Source organism: Miscanthus floridulus, chromosome 1 (genome assembly GCF_019320115.1).
Source record: "Miscanthus floridulus cultivar M001 chromosome 1, ASM1932011v1, whole genome shotgun sequence".
NCBI classification, from domain to species: Eukaryota; Viridiplantae; Streptophyta; class Magnoliopsida; order Poales; family Poaceae; genus Miscanthus; species Miscanthus floridulus.
In genome coordinates this window covers 76,767,774-76,786,976 of record NC_089580.1, presented here as the reverse complement: position 1 = coordinate 76,786,976, position 19,203 = coordinate 76,767,774, and the positions used below count along the sequence as shown (strand labels likewise).

At 41.9% G+C, this 19,203-nt stretch overlaps 1 protein-coding gene across 1 annotated transcript; it reads right to left on the bottom strand.

Moving 5' to 3' along the window:
- Positions 1-7,078: 7,078 nt before the first annotated feature.
- On the bottom strand, positions 7,079-11,507 carry LOC136487520 (uncharacterized). The gene is made up of 7 exons (XM_066484640.1): positions 11,384-11,507; positions 10,121-10,219; positions 9,964-10,026; positions 8,619-8,705; positions 7,788-7,895; positions 7,466-7,517; positions 7,079-7,381 (listed from the first exon to the last, which is right to left on the bottom strand). Exons 2-7 carry the CDS (start codon positions 10,217-10,219, stop codon positions 7,362-7,364), a joined length of 429 nt encoding a protein of 142 aa, XP_066340737.1. The 5' UTR covers positions 11,384-11,507; the 3' UTR covers positions 7,079-7,361.
- Between the last annotated feature and the right edge of the window lie 7,696 nt (positions 11,508-19,203).

Below are 19,203 nucleotides of genomic sequence, written 5' to 3'. Positions count from 1 at the left end.
AGGGGAGGGAGCGCCGGCGCGGGGAGAAAACTCCGTTCGTGTCGCCTGAGACCTGGACGATGCGGACGGGTGCGAGGAAGGATGTCCAATAAGTGTTTTAAGCGCATCGTGCACCAATCGCATCCTTCTGGGCCCAACAGTAGGCACCAACACCATCGCCCAGTGTCTAAACCCTCTACACCCATACGATAAGGCATATTTGCACAACCTGTGTGCTCTGTTCCGAAACAAAGTACTAAGGGTCTGTTTGTTTGCCTGGATGGTTTTACCTAGTCCGTATGAGGTCGGCCACGGTAGATAGAGGTTGGTCCAGGTGCAGTTTGCTTTGTTTGCCTGGATGGTTTTACCTAGTCCGTATGAGGTCGGCCACGGTAGATAGAGGTTGATCCAGGTGCAGTTTGCTGTGTTTGGTTGTTTTTCCCAGCAGGGCCAGATTAGATAGGGATCTTGTTTGTTTGCCTGCACGACGGTACGTGGTCTCACCTCGGGGTAGGTTGTGGTAGAATTATATCTTTTGTAGAACGGAGGGAGCGCTGGGTGTTTGTGAGGTTGAGAGAGGCCGGCGAGGTGAGTGACACATTTTGCTGAAGTTCATGGATCCCGACGCAGACGACGGGCGCAGCCGCGCAGGAATGGCGCCTCGTCGTGCGCAATCCCGCTAGGGAATTCATCGGAGTAAGAGTCGAGGTAGGAAGAACAGCACGGGATTGGGAGTAGAAGAATAGCACGGGATTGGGAGCAGAGGAACAGAGCAAGACGGGGAATAGCAGTTCTGGGAGGGTTCAGAGTCTGTTATTGCATAACCGAATCGGCTCCATTACAACGCCCTTTATAGATGGCGCAAATCACACTGACTTGTTGGTCCCACGCCAACACAATACCGCATAAACCCATCGCTAATCAACCGCCTTAACGCTGCCCTGACAGAATCACCCCACAGTACTCTTTCAAAAATAAAGAATCCCCCCACAGTCAGCGACATCACCAAGGTCTTCTCTCCTGTTGTCGGATTTCCGTCAGTGCTACTCTTTGCCGCCTTTGCCTTGAGCCGAGCACGCCTGGAGGTCCTGACACCGTGTCGCCGGCCTACTGTGAAGCCGCGTCCCGGACAACATTTGTATTTAATAGCTTCATGTATACACTTTTGATAACATGACAACATTTTAAAGAAGAGAGAAGAAATGAGTTTTACGAGGATAAAACTCTTTTGACACAACTATCAACTATCTTTAAGTCGTAGAATTAAATGTATATGAAACTATGGAATGAAATTTTTTATTGAGAGTGAGTGTTTCATCCAAATTTTATTTCATTCTCTATAACATGGCAGTCTTGGAAACAACAAAATAAAACTCTCCACTGAGACCGGTCTAAATCATTATATAAAACTAGAGTTAATTAAACCTATATATATTGTGGATGCCCTGCCGTAGTTTGACATGATACGATATACTAAATTACAATTTACTCTCTTCATCTCAAAATAAGCGCACATCCCATTTATCGATGAGTTAAATATTTTAAAATTAATCAAATATATATGTATATATTATACTAATAATTATGATATGTAATAGGTATTAGTAGATTGTGCACGGAATATACTATTATATTAAATTTATTTAGAGATAGAAACATTTATACGAGTAATGTGTTGTTTGGTTTGTTCACCAGTGACGCAAATGCAAATGAACTTTCGGCCCTTTTTGGCAGGTTCTGACGGCTCCGGCTCCCGCCCCTCCGCACTGTCGACCGTTCATGAGCCGACAGGGGGCTACTGTATACCGAAGCCGTTTTTTTCTCTCCTCCTTTCCTCTCTCACAGGAGCTGTAGAAGCTCGTTTTTTGGGGGCCGAGGCTCTGGGTTCGCCTAGCACATATCGGCCCATGAGCGGCCGACTGGTGCACCAGCCGGAGCCAAGGAGTGATGATTTCACACAGCATGGAGAAAAGGCTGGACAAGACTACACAGTCAGAGAGAACCGCGAACGTACGAATCCAAGGAGCTTATTGGGACATGGGTCCGTCCATACTACAACGGCACTCTCTCAATAAATTAATTTTTAAAGTTATTTTAAGTTAAACTTTTAAATTTAATTAAATTTATAGAAAAAAGTGTGATAATTTATAACACCAAATAAATATTATTCCATATGTCATAAAAATATATATCGCAATATACATATTTAATACTATGATTATTTAATTTTTCTATAAATTTAATTAAACGTAAAAGGATTTAATTTAACTTAAAACAACAGTACAAATTGACCTATTGAGAGGACAGGGGGAGTACTTATAATATCTTGGTGCACGTTGAATTGTCATAATCAAACTATCTTAAACTTAGTTAAATTTATAAGAAATAATACCAATATATAACTTCAAATTGGCACGCTATTAGAATATATGTCATGATGAGCATAATAATATCTATTTTTTGATTAATGTTGTATATATATATATATATATATTTATTTTTATTAAGATGTTTTAATCTACTAGTATAGTATAGTATTAGTATTATTTTAAAGTTATATCTTTTGTAGAACGGAGGGAACTTATTTTAATGTTTGTGAGGTTGAGAGAGGCCGGCGAGGTGAGTGACACATTTTGCTGAAGTTCATGGATCCCGACGCAGACGACGGGTGCAGCCGCGCAGGAATGGCGCCTCGCCATGCGCAATCCCGCTAGGGAATTCATCGGAGTAAGAGTCGAGGTAGGAAGAACAGCACGGGATTGGGAGTAGAAGAATAGCACGGGATTGGGAGCAGAGGAACATAGCAAGACGGGGAATAGCAGTTCTAGGAGGGTTCAGAGTCTGTTATTGCAGAACCGAATCGGCTCCATTACAACACCCTTTATAGATGGCGCATCACACTGACTAGTTGGACCCACGCCAACACAATCGGCCTGTTCGCTGATTGGTTTCTGGGCTGGTTTGGGCTGGTTGGTGCTGGTTTGTTGTGAGAGGAAAATACTGTTGGCTGGCTGGTTTAGGCTGGCTGAAACCAATAAGCGAACAGGGTGAATACCGCATAAACCCAGCGCTAATCAACCGCCTTAACGCTGCCCTGACAGAATCACCCCACAGTACTCTTTCAAAAAAAAAGAATCACCCCACAGTCAGCGACATCACCGCGGTCTTCTCTCCTGTTGTCGGATTTCCGTCAGTGCTAGTCTTTGCCGCCTTCGCCTTGAGCCGAGCACGCCTGGAGGTCCTGACACCGTGTCGCCGGCCTACTGTGAAGCCGCGTCCCGGACGCGACCGTCTGCAATCCCGCCGTCCCGTTCTGTTCCGTGACCGTGATTAGAGCGCGCAGGTAAACAAATACTCCGTAGCCTTTACCCGTTTGGTACAGCGCCGAGGTGCTTCGGCTCCTAACTGCTTACGCACTGTAGTGTTCAAGAACCGGAGCCGGTGAAGCTAGAAATGCGAACTTCACCGGCTTCGTAAACAGTAAACGCGCTACAGTGAAAGGAAAAGCGAGAGGAAAAACAGCTCAGTGTTGAGCCTGAGCTGCCGGGAGCCCGGTCAAACAAGGCTAACCACAACAAAAAGCCTGCATGCTGTCCTCCTGAGATGACTAGACGGAGCAGGAAAAAAAAAGGCCAGACAAGACTCCACCAGAAGCAAAGCAGCAAATAGTTGGAGTATGGGCGCGCTCACGTAAACGCACGAAGGAGCTTCTTGGGTGTCGGGTAGGAATGAAAAACGGATTTGATACGGATGGATATTATTAATATTATATTTGTTTTCATATTTCTATTTGTATTTAGATTTAAATATGGATAGGGTTAACTATGTCGGATATGATATGATTGGATATCGATATCATAAATATACGATTTGAGTATTCGGATACGGATACGGATACGGTATCGAATGTTGGATATCTAAATTTGGATACGGACAGATCTCAACCTCTCTAAACGGATTCCGTTTCAAATACCATTGGAAAATATTGCCTAGTGTTGGGTCCGGCCGTCCGTGAAGAATCCAAGGAGCAAGTGTGTGCCTGTGCAGCTGCAGCTACGGCTCATAAACAGGTCTAGCAATGGGAGTCTAGCTTGACGAAGGATCAACGCGTCACCTGCAGTGCAGTAAATAAAAAGTAAAAACATCCGATGCCAAATTCAGAGTGTACTCGTCCAGGAAAACCAAGGATCGAGAGGGCTATGCACAGATAGCACAGCCTCGGAGAAGAGATTAGCAGGTACCAGCGCTACGTAAACTTAGGTTTTTCCATTACGAACCTTGTTCCCTTCATCAACTCATCTTCGCTGTATCTGTGTTCAGTCACAGATTTTTCTCAGCTACTAGCTTCCAAGTTGTTTAAGGTCGTGCATTGCTGCTTCATTCACAAGGGAGTATGTAGATCAACCCAGCTGCAGCCTGCAGGTAATTTCTCTCATGTTTTTTAGAGACAAACGTTCTTAAATTTTATTATGCGCGTGCATAATTGATGGAGCCCCAGTACATGCATTTCAGTTTGAACATCTTGACACGTGCGATTGTGATGAAAACTATATGCCAGTTACAATGGCTTCCTCGTCTCAACGAAGTAGCGGTAATGGGCAAGTAGCAGACGAAGACGAAGACATGGGGCCTGTTCGCTGGCAGGAATCTGGATGAATTTGAAGAAATTTATGAGAGAGTAAACAGTGTTTTTCATCCACGCACAATGAAAACCGGCTGGTTTCTCAACCAGCCGAACGAGCCCACGAATATATCCCGAGATAATCTTGCTAATGCTTTATTTACAATACATATGTGAATATAAGTGGATATTTGAATGAACTTTAAATGTTGGGGTTGGTTTTTGTGGACTTGTAAATTATAAGAGTACATGTGTGCATGTATTTTGGTCGGACAGGGTGTATTCTCGATGGACATAGCCAGGTGGTCAGCATGCATGTATGACTGTTGCTTGTATAAGCGCAGGATATATTAAAAAAAAGACATTGTTGAGGTGTATTTTGGGAAAGAGGAGTTTAAATTTCTAAAATCCACGATCCAATAATCTAAATAGGTAGGGTTTTTTATTATCCAGAATCTAGATTCTGAAATCCAAAGGGACCCTGGTGCTGTTAGAATCGGGCCTAGGGTAGGCTTTGAGCGCTGTCACACCCTTGACAAGACGCAGCACGACGACAGGGAGAAAACGATGGACAAGACTCCACAGGCAGAGAGAACCACGCGGAGCAGTGGATGCAGGAATCCAAGGACAGGAGCTTGTTGGGACTTGGGTTGGGTCCGTCTACAACATTATTCTTCCAATAAATTAATTTTAAAGTTGGTTTAGTCAACTTTTCAAATTTAACTAAATTTATAAAAAAAATTGTGAGAATTATCGTATCAAATAAGTATTATTATTATATACATTATAAAACATATTTCCATATCATGCATATTTATTATCTCACATATTTATTTTTTATATAATTTTAATCAAACTTAAACTATGTTTTTCAACACTACTTCAGCAGTACCTGCAGTGAAGAAATATTGTTATTCTCTCACAATAAATAAGCATAAGCATCGGCAGCACCTAAATTTCAGCGAAAGAAATAGGGCCTTAAAAGAATTCAGCTTAAGACAACTTTAGAAATTAATCTATTGAAAGGACAGGGGGAGTACTTGTAATATCTTGGTGCATGTTGAATTGTCAATTGTGATAATCAAACTACCTTAAATTTAATTAAATCTATAAGAAATAATATCAGTGTATAATTTTAAATAGGCCTGCCATTAAAATATATTTCATTATGAGTATAATAATATTTATTTTTTCGATTAATATTAATATTATCTATATATTTTTAAACTTCAGATGTTTTAATTGAGTATTATTTTAAAGTTATATTTTTTAGAACCGAGGGAGCGCTGGGTGTCCGTGAGGTTCAGAGAGGCCACCGAGGTGTGTGAGTGTACAGTTGTAAATAAAGGATAGTAAGCGCTATTCCAACGGACTGGTCATACAGTTGTAAATAAAGGATAGTAAGCGCTATTCCAACGGACTGGTTAAAATTAGTAGTCAAATTTTATAGTTTAACCATTTTGTAAAATAGAAAAATCCTCAAAAAAGAAAAGATCTACAACAGTCTTTCTATTTCTTATCTTTATATAACCAGTGCCCGTGGCTGACTTTATATGACCACAAAAAATCAAGAGATAACCAGCTTCTTATTTGGCAAAGTCAGATAGCAAATCTGTTGAGTCTACTTTTTATTATACAAATTCTAACCTCCAAAATAAAAATAGACGAGCCGTGAGAGTTGCTCTAAAAAGAGATAGATGGAACAATAATTTCAATCAGCGCGTACTAGTAATTTACTCCCTCAGTCTGAAAAACATTTTTCAGATTTAGGATCAATCAAACTTTTTTTTAACTTTAACCGGATGCTGCTGTATGACCTGTACTTCCGTGCCGTCGCGTGGCGCAGGACGCCACACAAGACTGTGGCCACGTTCAAGAGGTAGACGTGCACAATGCATTTCATCTACGGCGAGGTATGGGTCGGGTACTCGGGTGGGTGGCCTCGGCGCCTCTCTGGTGGAGGATTGGGGCGCGCAGCGCGCTGCCGCTGCGTGATAGCCTTTCATCGCAACGGCAGAGTTCGGATGAAGGGGGGGAAAGCCCGAATGCAGTCTTGAGATGACTAGACCGTAGCAGGCAAAAAGGACCACCAGACAAGACTCCACCTGAAGCATCAGAAGGGCTCTCACGTAGACGCAGGAATCCAAGGAGCTTCTTGGAATCTCCGTGTTACAGAGCAACTGTGTGCCTGTGAAGCACGGTTGAGAGAGGCCACTGAGCTGCATATGCTCCACATCCTCCGCTATGACTCATAATTTTAGCCAAGCAAAGCGCACCGTGCACCAATCGCATCCTTCTGGGCCCAACAGTAGGCACCAAGACCATCGCCCAGTGTCTGAACCCACCCTCTACACCCATACTATAAGGCATATTTGCACAACCTGTGTGCTCTGTTCCGAAACAAAGTGAGCAAGGAGTGCATCAAATCCAAAATCAAAATAGCCATCTAAAGGCTAGCTCACTAATGAAAATTCTCCATTCCCACATCAACTTATCGAAGCAACCTTAAATTCAGGGCCAAGCTTTCAAAGCAGAGTTTCACATCCATATCAAGGTCTAAACCATCTCTAAATTAAACATGCATCACCTTCAACTGGATACAGAAATCAGACTTCCGTGGAAGCTTGACGATGAAATAGGTCCAACTAGTGCTATATTATTGGATAGTGCCTACTAAACGGCAAGCCATCACCTCAGCTCCTGCTGTAGAGCAGGCTATCAGCTCGGCAAAGGTTTACGTTGGTAACTGATGTATCAGATGTCACCACGCTCCTCGGACACCTGCAATGTACAGTAGTGTAGCAAGTGATTTTTATGAAAATAAGAAAAGAAAACTGGAATTGAGGGATGATGTATGTTTTGTACTTTCAAGCCTGATACCCATGTTCGCCTGGCGATCTGCCTCAGCATTCCACTCCTTCATTCAGAAGCAGGAAAGGGGTAAAATCAGCAGAGCACTTAGCAGTACAATAGAAACTAATGCTTCTTTTTTATTGTTATTTTCTTTCAATCTGATGAAAGCAACTGTTGCTGTGGTAGCTTGCTTAACTAAAGCATATACAAGTGGTCCGCACATGCAAATAACATCAATCATGGTGCGAAGACTATATTATTTGACCAAATGTCTATGATGCAAAACCAAAGATGCAAGCTTATATATATATAAAACTATAAATGCATTGCATACCCGTGGAACATGGCTGATCTCAAAGGAGTTAAAGTTCTCTTTTAGCTGTCTCACTTCATTGCACAGCTCCTTCATGTTCTGGTTCTTGGTTTGCCAGTCACCATTCACCTATTTAGGATAGAGAAGAACGTAAGCAGCAGCAGCAGCAACAACATTTTCTTCATACCATAATTCCCTGGTCAAATATTTATTCAGAGAGGGACATTTCCCTTCTTACTCAAGCTTATGCTTTTATCGATTGCACAATGAATGTAGTTCTCAAGGGAGGGACATTTCCCTTCTATGCTTTTATCGATTGCACAATGAATGTAGTTCTCAAGAAAAGGCATAAATGATTCGACAGTCTAAATCGAGAGTACTTGTGCACATGTTTCTTCCTCAAGCTTATGCTTTTATCGATTGCACAATGAATGTAGTTCTCAAGGGCGGGACATTTCCCTTCTATGCTTTTATCGATTGCACAATGAATGTAGTTCTCAAGAAAAGGCTTAAATGATTCCACAGTCTAAATCGAGAGTACTTGTGCACATGTTCCTTACTGAATATAAAATTGCACAGAGAACAATGCAAAGACAACATTGACAAAGTTATTTAGCTTTGCTCGTTACGGTATTTCTGTAGAGTGAAACAAGAGGCACACTATCTATATTTTTAGGTAGAATAGCAAGTAAAGAAAAAACACATCTGTACAGGTTGCTCTTCTGTTATTTTTTCCCAAATGCCTTTGCCTCTTTCCTTAAGCAGGATGACATGTCTATCATGACAAAACAGAGAAGCTAGACAACCAAGTAAGGGATGAAGCTTTGATTACTTATAGTGAAAAGGCCATACCTGTTTGCAGACAAGTTGAGAGTCCCCATATACTTTAATACTCTCGAATCCATGATCAATCGCTTGTTTCAGTCGTAAGGTCAGAGCCTGATACTCAGCAACATTATTAGTAGTGACACAAGGGATTCAGCTCAACTGACTTCAACTCCATCGATGTCCGTTTGCATCCAACGGTTTGACTCTCCACGCTTTCCATCTAGCAGGGCACGTCACGCTGCTTGTCCAGCCCATGGAAGTCCACCGCGCAGAGCTGTAACGAAGGAGGGCAAGGTGGAGAGGTTTAGGGCTGGTACTGGTTCGTTTCGATTCACCGCGCAGAACTGGTCCGTTTTGGCTCACGGAGGAGAACCGATCCGTTTTGGCTCACGGAGCCAATTATAAAGATTAAAAATAGGTAAATTATTATATATTTCTACCAACATATACTTTTGCTACTGACCGAATTCCACTTGTACTGGGAGAATTGATATTTTGCAGAATTGTATTAAAACATATAGGCTATCTAAAATATAACAGAATTTTTCTAAAAATTATTCCCAAAACACTTATACCATATATATGCCATTCAAACCAGCACAAGTAAGACAATAAGAATGTAACAGAAATATGTTACGATAATATTGGAATATAGAAAAAACACTGCTGATTTTTTTAAGTTCACAGTCTGTATAAAGATGTCCTTCCTTGTACTACTGCTTCTAGTAAAGTTCATGTGAAGCTGAGGTGAATTATAAAGTCTGTCATGATATATTTTTTACAGTTTGATATGCACTTGATATGAGAAGCAGTAATACAAGGACATCTTTATACAGACTGTGACCTTTCAAAATTCAGCTATACCTTTTCTATATATTACAACATCATCATAACATATTTCTGTTACATTCTTATTGCCTTGACTTGTGCTGGTCTAAATAACATATATATGATAAGTGTTGTGTTAACAATTCTTGAAAAAATTCTGTTATATTTCAGATAGCCTTATATGCTATAACACAATAATGTAAATATCAATTCTCACCGTACAAGTAGAATTCGGTCAGTAGCAAAAGTATATATTGATAGAAATATATAATAATTCACCTATTTTTAATCTTTATAATTGGCTCCGTAAGCCAAAACGGACCAGCTCTGCTCCGTGAGCCAAAACGGACCAGCTCTGCGCAGTGAACCAAAACGGACCAGTACCCGCCCCAAACCTCTCCGCCTTGCTCTCCCCCATTGCAGCTCTACGTGGTGGGCTTCCATGGGCTAGACAAGCAGCGTGGCCTGCTAGATGAAAAGCATGAAGAGTCAAACCGTTAGATGCAAACGGACAGTTCGATTTTTACGACTGCAGTCATACATCAATGGGGTTGAAGTCAGCCGATCTGAATCCGACACCACGACCCTCGTGAATCCGAGATACCTTCATGGTTATGTGACAACATCAGTGAACCCAATGATAAATGGAGCAACCGCAAACAAGAAATTTTTCAAGTGCAGTAAGTATTTGATTATACCACTCTACCATCTTCAGTCATAAGCACAGCTCCAGCACCTGCTTTTCCTGGGTTCCCTTTTGAAGCACCATCAAAATGAAGAATACCTTTACCCGCCATCTGAACAACCAGATAAGTGCAAAACCCAATATCAGCTTGTGCATGAAAATAAATATCATATGATGGTAACTGGGAAGCATCACAAGACATGAATCTGAATCATGCAAGTGCATAAAAACATGTAGCTAAGATAAATTAGTACTTGAGCCTTGAGTTGTAATTGTTTTCTATCACTACCATAAAGCTCTTTTAGCTAGAATCTTTTGTATGCAAGAATGCAGACTTAATTTGTCCACATGTAACACTTTTCCTAAACAGCACAAGGTGATATCATTTAGAAGGTATATAAAGGGTTGATAGCTTTGTTGTTCTACGTTAAGTTGTTGCTCTGTTCGATTGTGGTACTGACCTTTTTCCCCTCATAGAGATTATTAACGCACCAGCATTTTTTCCAAGGACAATGAAAAGTACACGGCACAAATAATATACATGAAATAAGAAGTCTCCAGAGGGCAAGAAAATTACCAGGACTCAGAGCCTCAAAAGTAAAGGAAAAGTAGAAATCAGCCAACAAAAAGCCTGAAACCTAGATTTTGAACTAGCTTTCTTAAAGGACTGCAAATATCCCTCGGTCCCAAAATAGAAATCGTTCATGCTTCTCGAGAAGTCAATTTTTTTTAACTTTAACCAATTATATACAAAAGAATATTAATATTTATACTAATACATAACTAGCATCATTACATGGATCGTGAAATATATACTTTTATAATAAATAAACTTATTTAGAGATATAAATGTTGCATACAAACCTGGTTAAAGTTGAGAAAGTAAACTTTCAACAAAGACATGCGGTTTCATGTATAACCTAAAAAAAGGGGGCATTTTCCCAAATCTAAAATGCATCAAATCCGTTTTCATCTCCTATGAGCAATGCATGAACAGGCGAACCCCAAAAAAAACTTCAGTTTATATAGGAAAATAAGCCAAGCAACAAGTGTTCCATCAACTACGATCGACCAGTGGATTCCCGTGCCGGAGAAGCAGGAAAGTCCAATCGAGAAAAAAATGGACGGAAAGTCCAACGGTTTAGGGTTGAGGGTTCGCAAGAAGAGCACCAAGACGCCGCACGCGAATGGCGAATCCAAAGCTGGCAGTGCTAGAGAAAGATTTGGGTTCGATTGAGAACGGAGTAATCAATCAGGGCAAGGTAGGATCGCTCACCGGTTGGAGAGGCGCGGCGGCGGCGGCGGACTCGGGAGCGGCGGTTGCTGCTTCGGCGCTTTGCTGTTTCGGAGGGGGACCCGACCGAGGGAAGGAGTGCAGGTTCGTTCGACTCCGACCGGGGTTTTATTGCTGGCGACTGGCGTGGTGGTTCGTGGTTAAAAAAGTCACATTTACGTGTGGCTGATGGGATGTGACACGCTTCTCGATCCACCAAACAGCGCCTTGCTCAGAACCCGCTCTCATCCCTGCTTCTTTTTCTCTTCCCTGTGTGGTGATGGCTATTTTATTTTATTTTATTCTTATGCGTTCTGCTTATAAATCCAGGATTGATTCTTTAGGATCATTTTAACATGTGAGTGTCGGTGAGAGTATCACGGGAGTTTCATCTGTATTTAATAGCTTACCACACATATGAACTTTTAATGACATGGCAACGTTTTAACGAAGAGAGAAGAATTGAGTTTCATGAGAATGAAACTCTTTGGATATACTTACTAACTCTCTTTGAGTCGTATAATTAAATGTATATGAAACTATGGAATGAAACTTTTTATTGAGAGTGTATGTTTCATCCAAGTTTTATTTCATTCTCTATAGCATGGCAGTCTTGAAAACAACAAAATAAAACTCTTCACTGAGATAGGTCTAAATCGTTATGTAAAACTAGAGTTAATTAAACATATATATATATATATACACACACCCTACCGTAGTTTGACATGATATGATATACTAAATTACAATTTTTTTTAGAAAACGCGGGAGAGCTACGCTTCATTACATTAGAGAGAGATACTAAATTACAATTTACTCTCTTCATCTCAAAATAAGCACACATCTCATTTATGGATGAGTTAAATCTTTTAAAATTAATCAAATATATATGTATATATTATACTAATATTTCTTATATGTAATAAGTATTAGTAGATTGTGCATGGAATATCTCCACTATAATTGAAAACGTGTCTCTATCAAAATCAAAGGGTTCATAATAGATCTAGTCAAATCCAAAGGCCCAGAAACGATGTTTGATGGAGGCTTCTCACACCCCCTCACCTCTGCACTCTCCCCGCCCGCATCCTCGTAGCTCTCGGCAATTAGGATCCAATCACCGATCATTCAACCATCAAAAAAGAAAGTCCGGGAAAAAAGGCATGACAACCTTCGCACCGTAGCATCCTCCTGTTGACGCTAGACTCCGGACGACTCTCGCCACCATCGCCGACCTGTTGATGGTCGCCGCCTCCTGCTGACTCACTTGGCCGCTGCTGCCGACGTACTGCACTGCGACTACTGCTTCGAGCCCTGGATGCCGTGCTAGGGCCACGTACGCGCGTACGTGGCACCGGCATCCTGCAAACGGCGGTGACCGGACAGCACAGCTCCGTCAAACCCGCAAACAACGGCGGAAGACGACGGCGTACGCGGCGACCAGGACATAGAACCAGTGCCACGAACGCCGCGGCGAGACCTGCCGAGCCTGGCATTCAGATCAGGCGTCGGCAAGAGGCTGCAGTCCGTTCGCGAGGGCACTTCTCCAGTCGACAAGGTCACGGTGCCCATGACAAACGCCGCTCATAGCCCGGCGACCGTCGAAGACACCTACATACGGCGAGGACAGCAGCACCGAGGAGCAGCTCGTCACGCCGTGGAGTCGTGGACCGTCTCCGTCGCCAGGTGAGCGTGCGTGTGTGCGTACTGGTGCCAGCCAGGTGAACATGCAGTGTGTGCGTGCATGGACTGGTGCATGGCACTGTGCTGCTAAAGTTTACTGGCTTCCTTGCGATACTATCAAAAATCTTGCTGTCGCCTATCACATTTGTTGATGGATTGGTCACAAATAATTTGAGATCAATTGATTTCTGGTTTTCTGAGATTTTGTGCTGACATTGACTATCCATTTGTAATAGGTACTATAAATAAAAATCAAAGGTCCTACGTCATCACTGACTGCTTGTGATACATTAACTAAATGTCTACGTCGAGAGATACACATGATCCACTAAGCGACATCACCAACATCATAAGTATGATTTTACATTGTATTAATTTGGTATTAATTTGGTACCATAAATCTTAATGCTCTTTTCTAGACATTCGATCAAAGTTTAAAAAGTTTGACTTACAATAACTCTACAAATTGATTTTTACAGAGACCGATGGAGTAATATATAACTTTGGGTTGGCTAATTGATTTCCTGTGCTGTGACCATATAGATGAGGCCCGGCGGACTAGGGAACAAAGGAACTTGCAGCAACGAATTCGACGAGCTGAAATGACCGATGAACAAAGGGAGGAGATGAGGAGGAAACAACATGAGTACCAACGTCACTACCGAGAACGGAAGAAGGCCGAGTCCCAAAACAATAGCGCTTCTTGTGTTTTGACTGCACCCGGTATAATTTTTCTTTGCTTAGTTTATTATTACTCAGGCTCTTAATATACTCAAACCAACGTTATGAGATGGACCAAAAAATGTAGATACTAATCGTTCTCAGATAGACCAAAACTCACCAATTATACTGGACAAGGAAAAACATCCAACCAACTGCACATGGGAATCATAGCCATGGTGGCATTGGCACCTCAACGGCAATAGGCACTGCTCTATCAGTGGCTAGCGGTAAAGATTGGATACGTGTTTATTATATGAAAGAGTCATTATTTAATTTTTGTAATCTCACAAACGTGACCCTGCAGATATTAGTAACCATACGATGGGCGAAAGGAACGCGCAACAACGAAAGAGAAGAGCAGAGATGACCGATGAGCAGAGAGAAGAGAATAAAAGGAGACAACGTGAGTACCAACGTCAATATCGAGCATGGCAGAAGGCTCAATTGCAAAATAACAGCACACCAGCTGCTATCAACCAAATAGTGCCATCGTCCTCGCTGGTAGGTTAGTAATATCCGAGACCATAAGGATTTCATCCACCACTTGATATATCATGAACCTTTGTTTATATTCATATCTCAAGGTGCAAATTTGAGCGCTGAATTAGCGACAATAATGGAAACCAGCGAGTTAGCAGAGCCTATGGATTGGTTACACAGAAATGATAATTATGTTCCAGCGCGTAGAGCCCCACCTACTTCCGGTGAGGCAGGTCTGGTCATCAGCCACAACATTTTTTGCTATTATATATTTTATTTCCTACTTTGCTTATATTACTTAATATTAAAATAAAAACATTAAATATTTACTATGCAGAAAGACAAATACCTGAGCTACGCAACAACCATGTACATGTCCAATCCAATGAAGAAGAATTCGACTGTGACCTATTTGAACCAGCGCATGATGGTTGGGACAGTGATGAAGATGCCATGGACGGTGGCCATGGATTGCACAATGAAAACTTATACAATGATGATGGGGTCATTCACCGACATGCGCAAGGTACTACGACAACATCTATCCCTACTGGTTATAAATGCAGCTTCATTTTACCAAATATTTATATATTAAGTGAAAGTAATTACTACAATGTCCACATATGTCATGATTATGAGTCATATCACGTGCCTCCAGAGGGTCCAGCTGCAAACAGTGTGACACATGATGATCCATATGACTACATCTACCAGAACCTGCCAGAACGACATAAATTGAGAAAGGTCCCTGACTGCAGTTACTGTGGTGCGATGAGGTTTCAGGGTGAGACACCCGGGTTTTATTGTAGAAAAGGAAAAGTACAGATACATATACCAGATGTTCCTGTAGAGCTCAAAAGGTTGTTCACAAGTCAAGTGCACGACGATGCAAAATATTTCAGGAAGCATATACGTTATATCAACTCACATTTCGCCTTTGCAAGTCTAGGGGTTACCACTGACGATAGATATAAAAGTCCAGCACGGACCGGTGTTTATACATTTCGAGTGCATGGTATGTTGTACCACCGTCTTGACCACCTGGCGCCAGGTGGCCGTAGTGCTCGGCATTTGCAGCTCTACTTTTATGATATAGAAGATAAGGCCTTATCACATAGAGTCAAAAGGTCCCCTGATCTTGATATCAACATCATTCGGACTATCCTAGCAATCTTGCAAGATAACCCATATGTTCATACTTTTAGGAGAAATGGGGATTTTCCAAACTTGGATGAGTACAAGATTGAACTCAATACAAATGTCACGCCTGACCAAAGAAGGTACAATGCCCCAACGACATCCTAAGTTGCTGCTATTTGGATGAATGGGAACGATCCACAGAGATGTTTTGATAGAAGTGTGGTTGTATATGGAAAGACCGATCGTCGTCCGCAGTATATCCGAGCATGGCATGGTTGTTATGATGCCTTAGCTTATCCTATATATAACCCACGAGGGGAAACAGGATGGAACAAATTTATGCCGTACAGTGAGGATCCATTCACTCCACGATCTGCAACCGCGGCTTCTACTAATAGTGCTAATGGTAGAGCTGAAGGGACTACTGGTGGTAATCATGGTATTATTTGCTATAATATTTTTTTTGCTATTATACTGGTACTACTGATTCGATACTATAATACTAATTATAACATTATCTAATGTTTTGTGTATCTTGCAGCTGATAATAACAACGAAAATCATGTGGAAGAAGGCGACAATGATGTGCAAGAAGGTGACGTGTTAGCTGGAGTTGCAGATGCAGCACAATCCGTAAAATATGTAACTGCACGAGAATACTATTGCTTCAAGTTGCAAGTTAGATGGGGACTTTTTAACATTTTATTATTCGGAGGACGTCTTTTTCCAGCAGTGGGCTGTGGATATGTATATAAAGATTGAGTCTATGAGGCTAGATTGGTACTCTAATCCTGAGCACCAAAAACTAATACGGGCGGAGCTATACCAGGTAACCACTCATATTATATTGTTTATTTATATAATTGTTTTTCATGAACTTTGCAACCTTGTTACCGCCTTTCGCTAAAAGTAAGTGCTTAAATGTATTTTAGGGACTTGTTGATGTTATCTCTGCTGGAGAGACACAAGGTTCTAAGGTTGGCAAGAGAATTGTGCTGCCAAGATCATTCCCAGGATGCGATCGAGACATGCAGCAAAGATTCCTTAATGCTATGGCTATTGTGCAGCGTTTTGGAAAGCCTGATTACTTCATCACCATGACATGCAATCCCTACTGGGAAGAGATAACAAGCAATCTAGAACCGGGGCAGGACCCACAAGATAGGCCAGAACTGGTTGCAAGAGTGTACAGGGCAAAGTTGCATGATCTGAAGGATCTTCTAATCAAGAGATGGTATTTTGGTGAAGTTGCAGCATACGCTCATGTTACCGAGTTCCAAAAAAGGGGTCTGCCACATGAGCATTTATTGCTGATCATGAAATCAGGGAGTAAGTTGACAACCCCAGATGCATATGATCGAGTTATTTCGACAGAGATACCAGACAAGGACAAATACCCAGAGTTGCATGATCTGGTTATCAGCCATATGCTTCATGGCCCATGTGGCGTCCTAAACAAACACTGTGCATGCATGGTAAATGGAGAGTGTCGCTTTCAATACCCTAGACAGTTCTGTGAGGTGACCCAACAAGGAAAGGACTCCTATCCAACCTATCGGAGAAGGGATGACAGACAACGAGTCAGGATCAGGAGAGCAGAGTTAGATAACAGGTGGGTGGTGCCATACAACCCTGGTCTACTCTTTAGATACAACTGTCACATAAATGTTGAGGCATGCGCAAGCATTAAAGCAGTGAAGTATCTATTTAAGTACATATATAAAGGCCACGACCAAGCATCATTCTCGGTAAATGCAGACCAAAATGATAGGGATGATGGTGTCATCAATGAGATACAACAGTATAGGAATGCTAGGTACATTTCTCCACCGGAAGCTGTGTATAGGATCTTTGGATTCCCAATGTTTGGAATTTATCCGTCAGTATTGCAGCTCCAGCTACATTTGCCTAATATGCAGTCTGTGACATACAATGATGACGAAAACCTAGAGGATGTTGTGAGTCGCCCGACTTCTAATAGGACAACACTAACGGAGTATTTTAGTAAAAATCGTGAAGAAAGGGCAGCAAGGAAAATATTATATAGAGAATTCCCGAAACACTACCGATGGATCGCAGGGAAAAAAGTGTGGCAAGAAAGAAAACAAGCGTCAGCACAGATAGGGTGGATTGTCTATGCTAACCCTGCTGAAGGGGAGAGATACTTCCTAAGAGTACTACTAAATCATGTGAGAGGTGCAACATCATTTGAGGATCTAAGAACAGTGGCTGGTGTAACATACTCTACTTTTAGGGAGGCATGTGAGAAAAGAGGGCTTATTAAGACAGATAGATCAATTGACGACTGCTTGACTGAGGCCACCACTTTCCAGATGCCGTGTGCCTTGCGGAGGTTGTTTGCTATAATGCTTGTGTTCGGCGAGGCCACTAACATACGTGAACTATGGGACAAGCATAAGGATGCGTTAGGTGAAGACTTTAGCCGGGACAATAGCAACACGTCGACAGTGGAGCAAATGGTGCTCAGGGACATACGGGATATGCTTCACTCGATGGGCAAAGATATCAGAGAATATGGTCTGCCACCTATTTGCGATATGGGTCCAACCTCCATTGACATGATGAAAGAGGTTAGAGAGGAGCAGAATGTCCCTATTGACCAAGAACACCTAGATATTTTTGATTCTCTTAACAAGGAGCAGAGAGAAGGGTTTGATGAAATCATTCAGCATGTCTTTGCCAAAAAGAGCCAAGTTTTTTTTGTTGATGGTCCGGGAGGCACAGGAAAGACATTCCTATACAAGGTGCTCCTGGCTAAAGTTCATTCCAAAGGATTAATAGCCATTGCAACAGCCACCTCTGGTATAGCAGCATCAATATTGCCCGGAGGACGCACTGCACACTCTAGGTTTAAAATTCCAATTAAAATTGGGAACACCATGTGCAGCTTTACAAAGCAAAGTGGCACTACAGAGTTGCTTCGTAGGGCGTCTTTGATTATTTGGGATGAAGTTGCCATGACCAAACGTCAGTGTGTTGAGACACTAGATAGGTCCCTACAGGATATCATGGAATGTGCTTTGCCATTTGGAGGAAAGGTCATGGTATTTGGTGGAGACTTCAGACAGGTCCTTCCTGTGGTGCCACGTGGGATAAGAGCACAGATAACTAATGCTACCTTGCAAAGATCCTATTTGTGGGATAAAATAAGAAAGATATGATTGTCACAAAACATGAGAGCACAGTCAGACCCTTGGTTTTCTGAGTACCTGCTATGTATTGTAAACAGAACCGAGAAAACGATTGGAGATGATTATGTTCGACTTCCTGATGACATTGTGATTGGATATACTGACACTGGATGTGGCAGTCAATACACTCATTTCCTCGGTGTTCCCATCACTTGGAGAGCATGCGACATCAGCCGCCTATATGAGCGGACGGGCCATTCTATCGACAAAAAATGAGCATGTTGATAGGCTGAACGCAATGATGATTGAAAGGTTTCCAGGTGAGGAAAAAGTTTACCACAGCTTTGACACTGTTGTTGATGATCCTTCGAATCACTTCCCTATTGATTTTTTGAACTCAATAACTCCAAATGGCCTCCCCCCGCATGAGCTAAAGCTAAAAATCAATTGTCCTGTGCTTCTTCTCCGCAATCTTGATCCTAACAATGGGTTGTGCAATGGAACCAGGCTTATGGTCAGAGCATTGCAAGACAATGCAATTGATGCTGAGATCGTTGGTGGTCATCATGTGCGGAAAAGAGTTTTCATACTAAGGCTACCATTGTCTCCCTCAGATGATATTTCTCTTCCTTTCAAGTTCAAGAG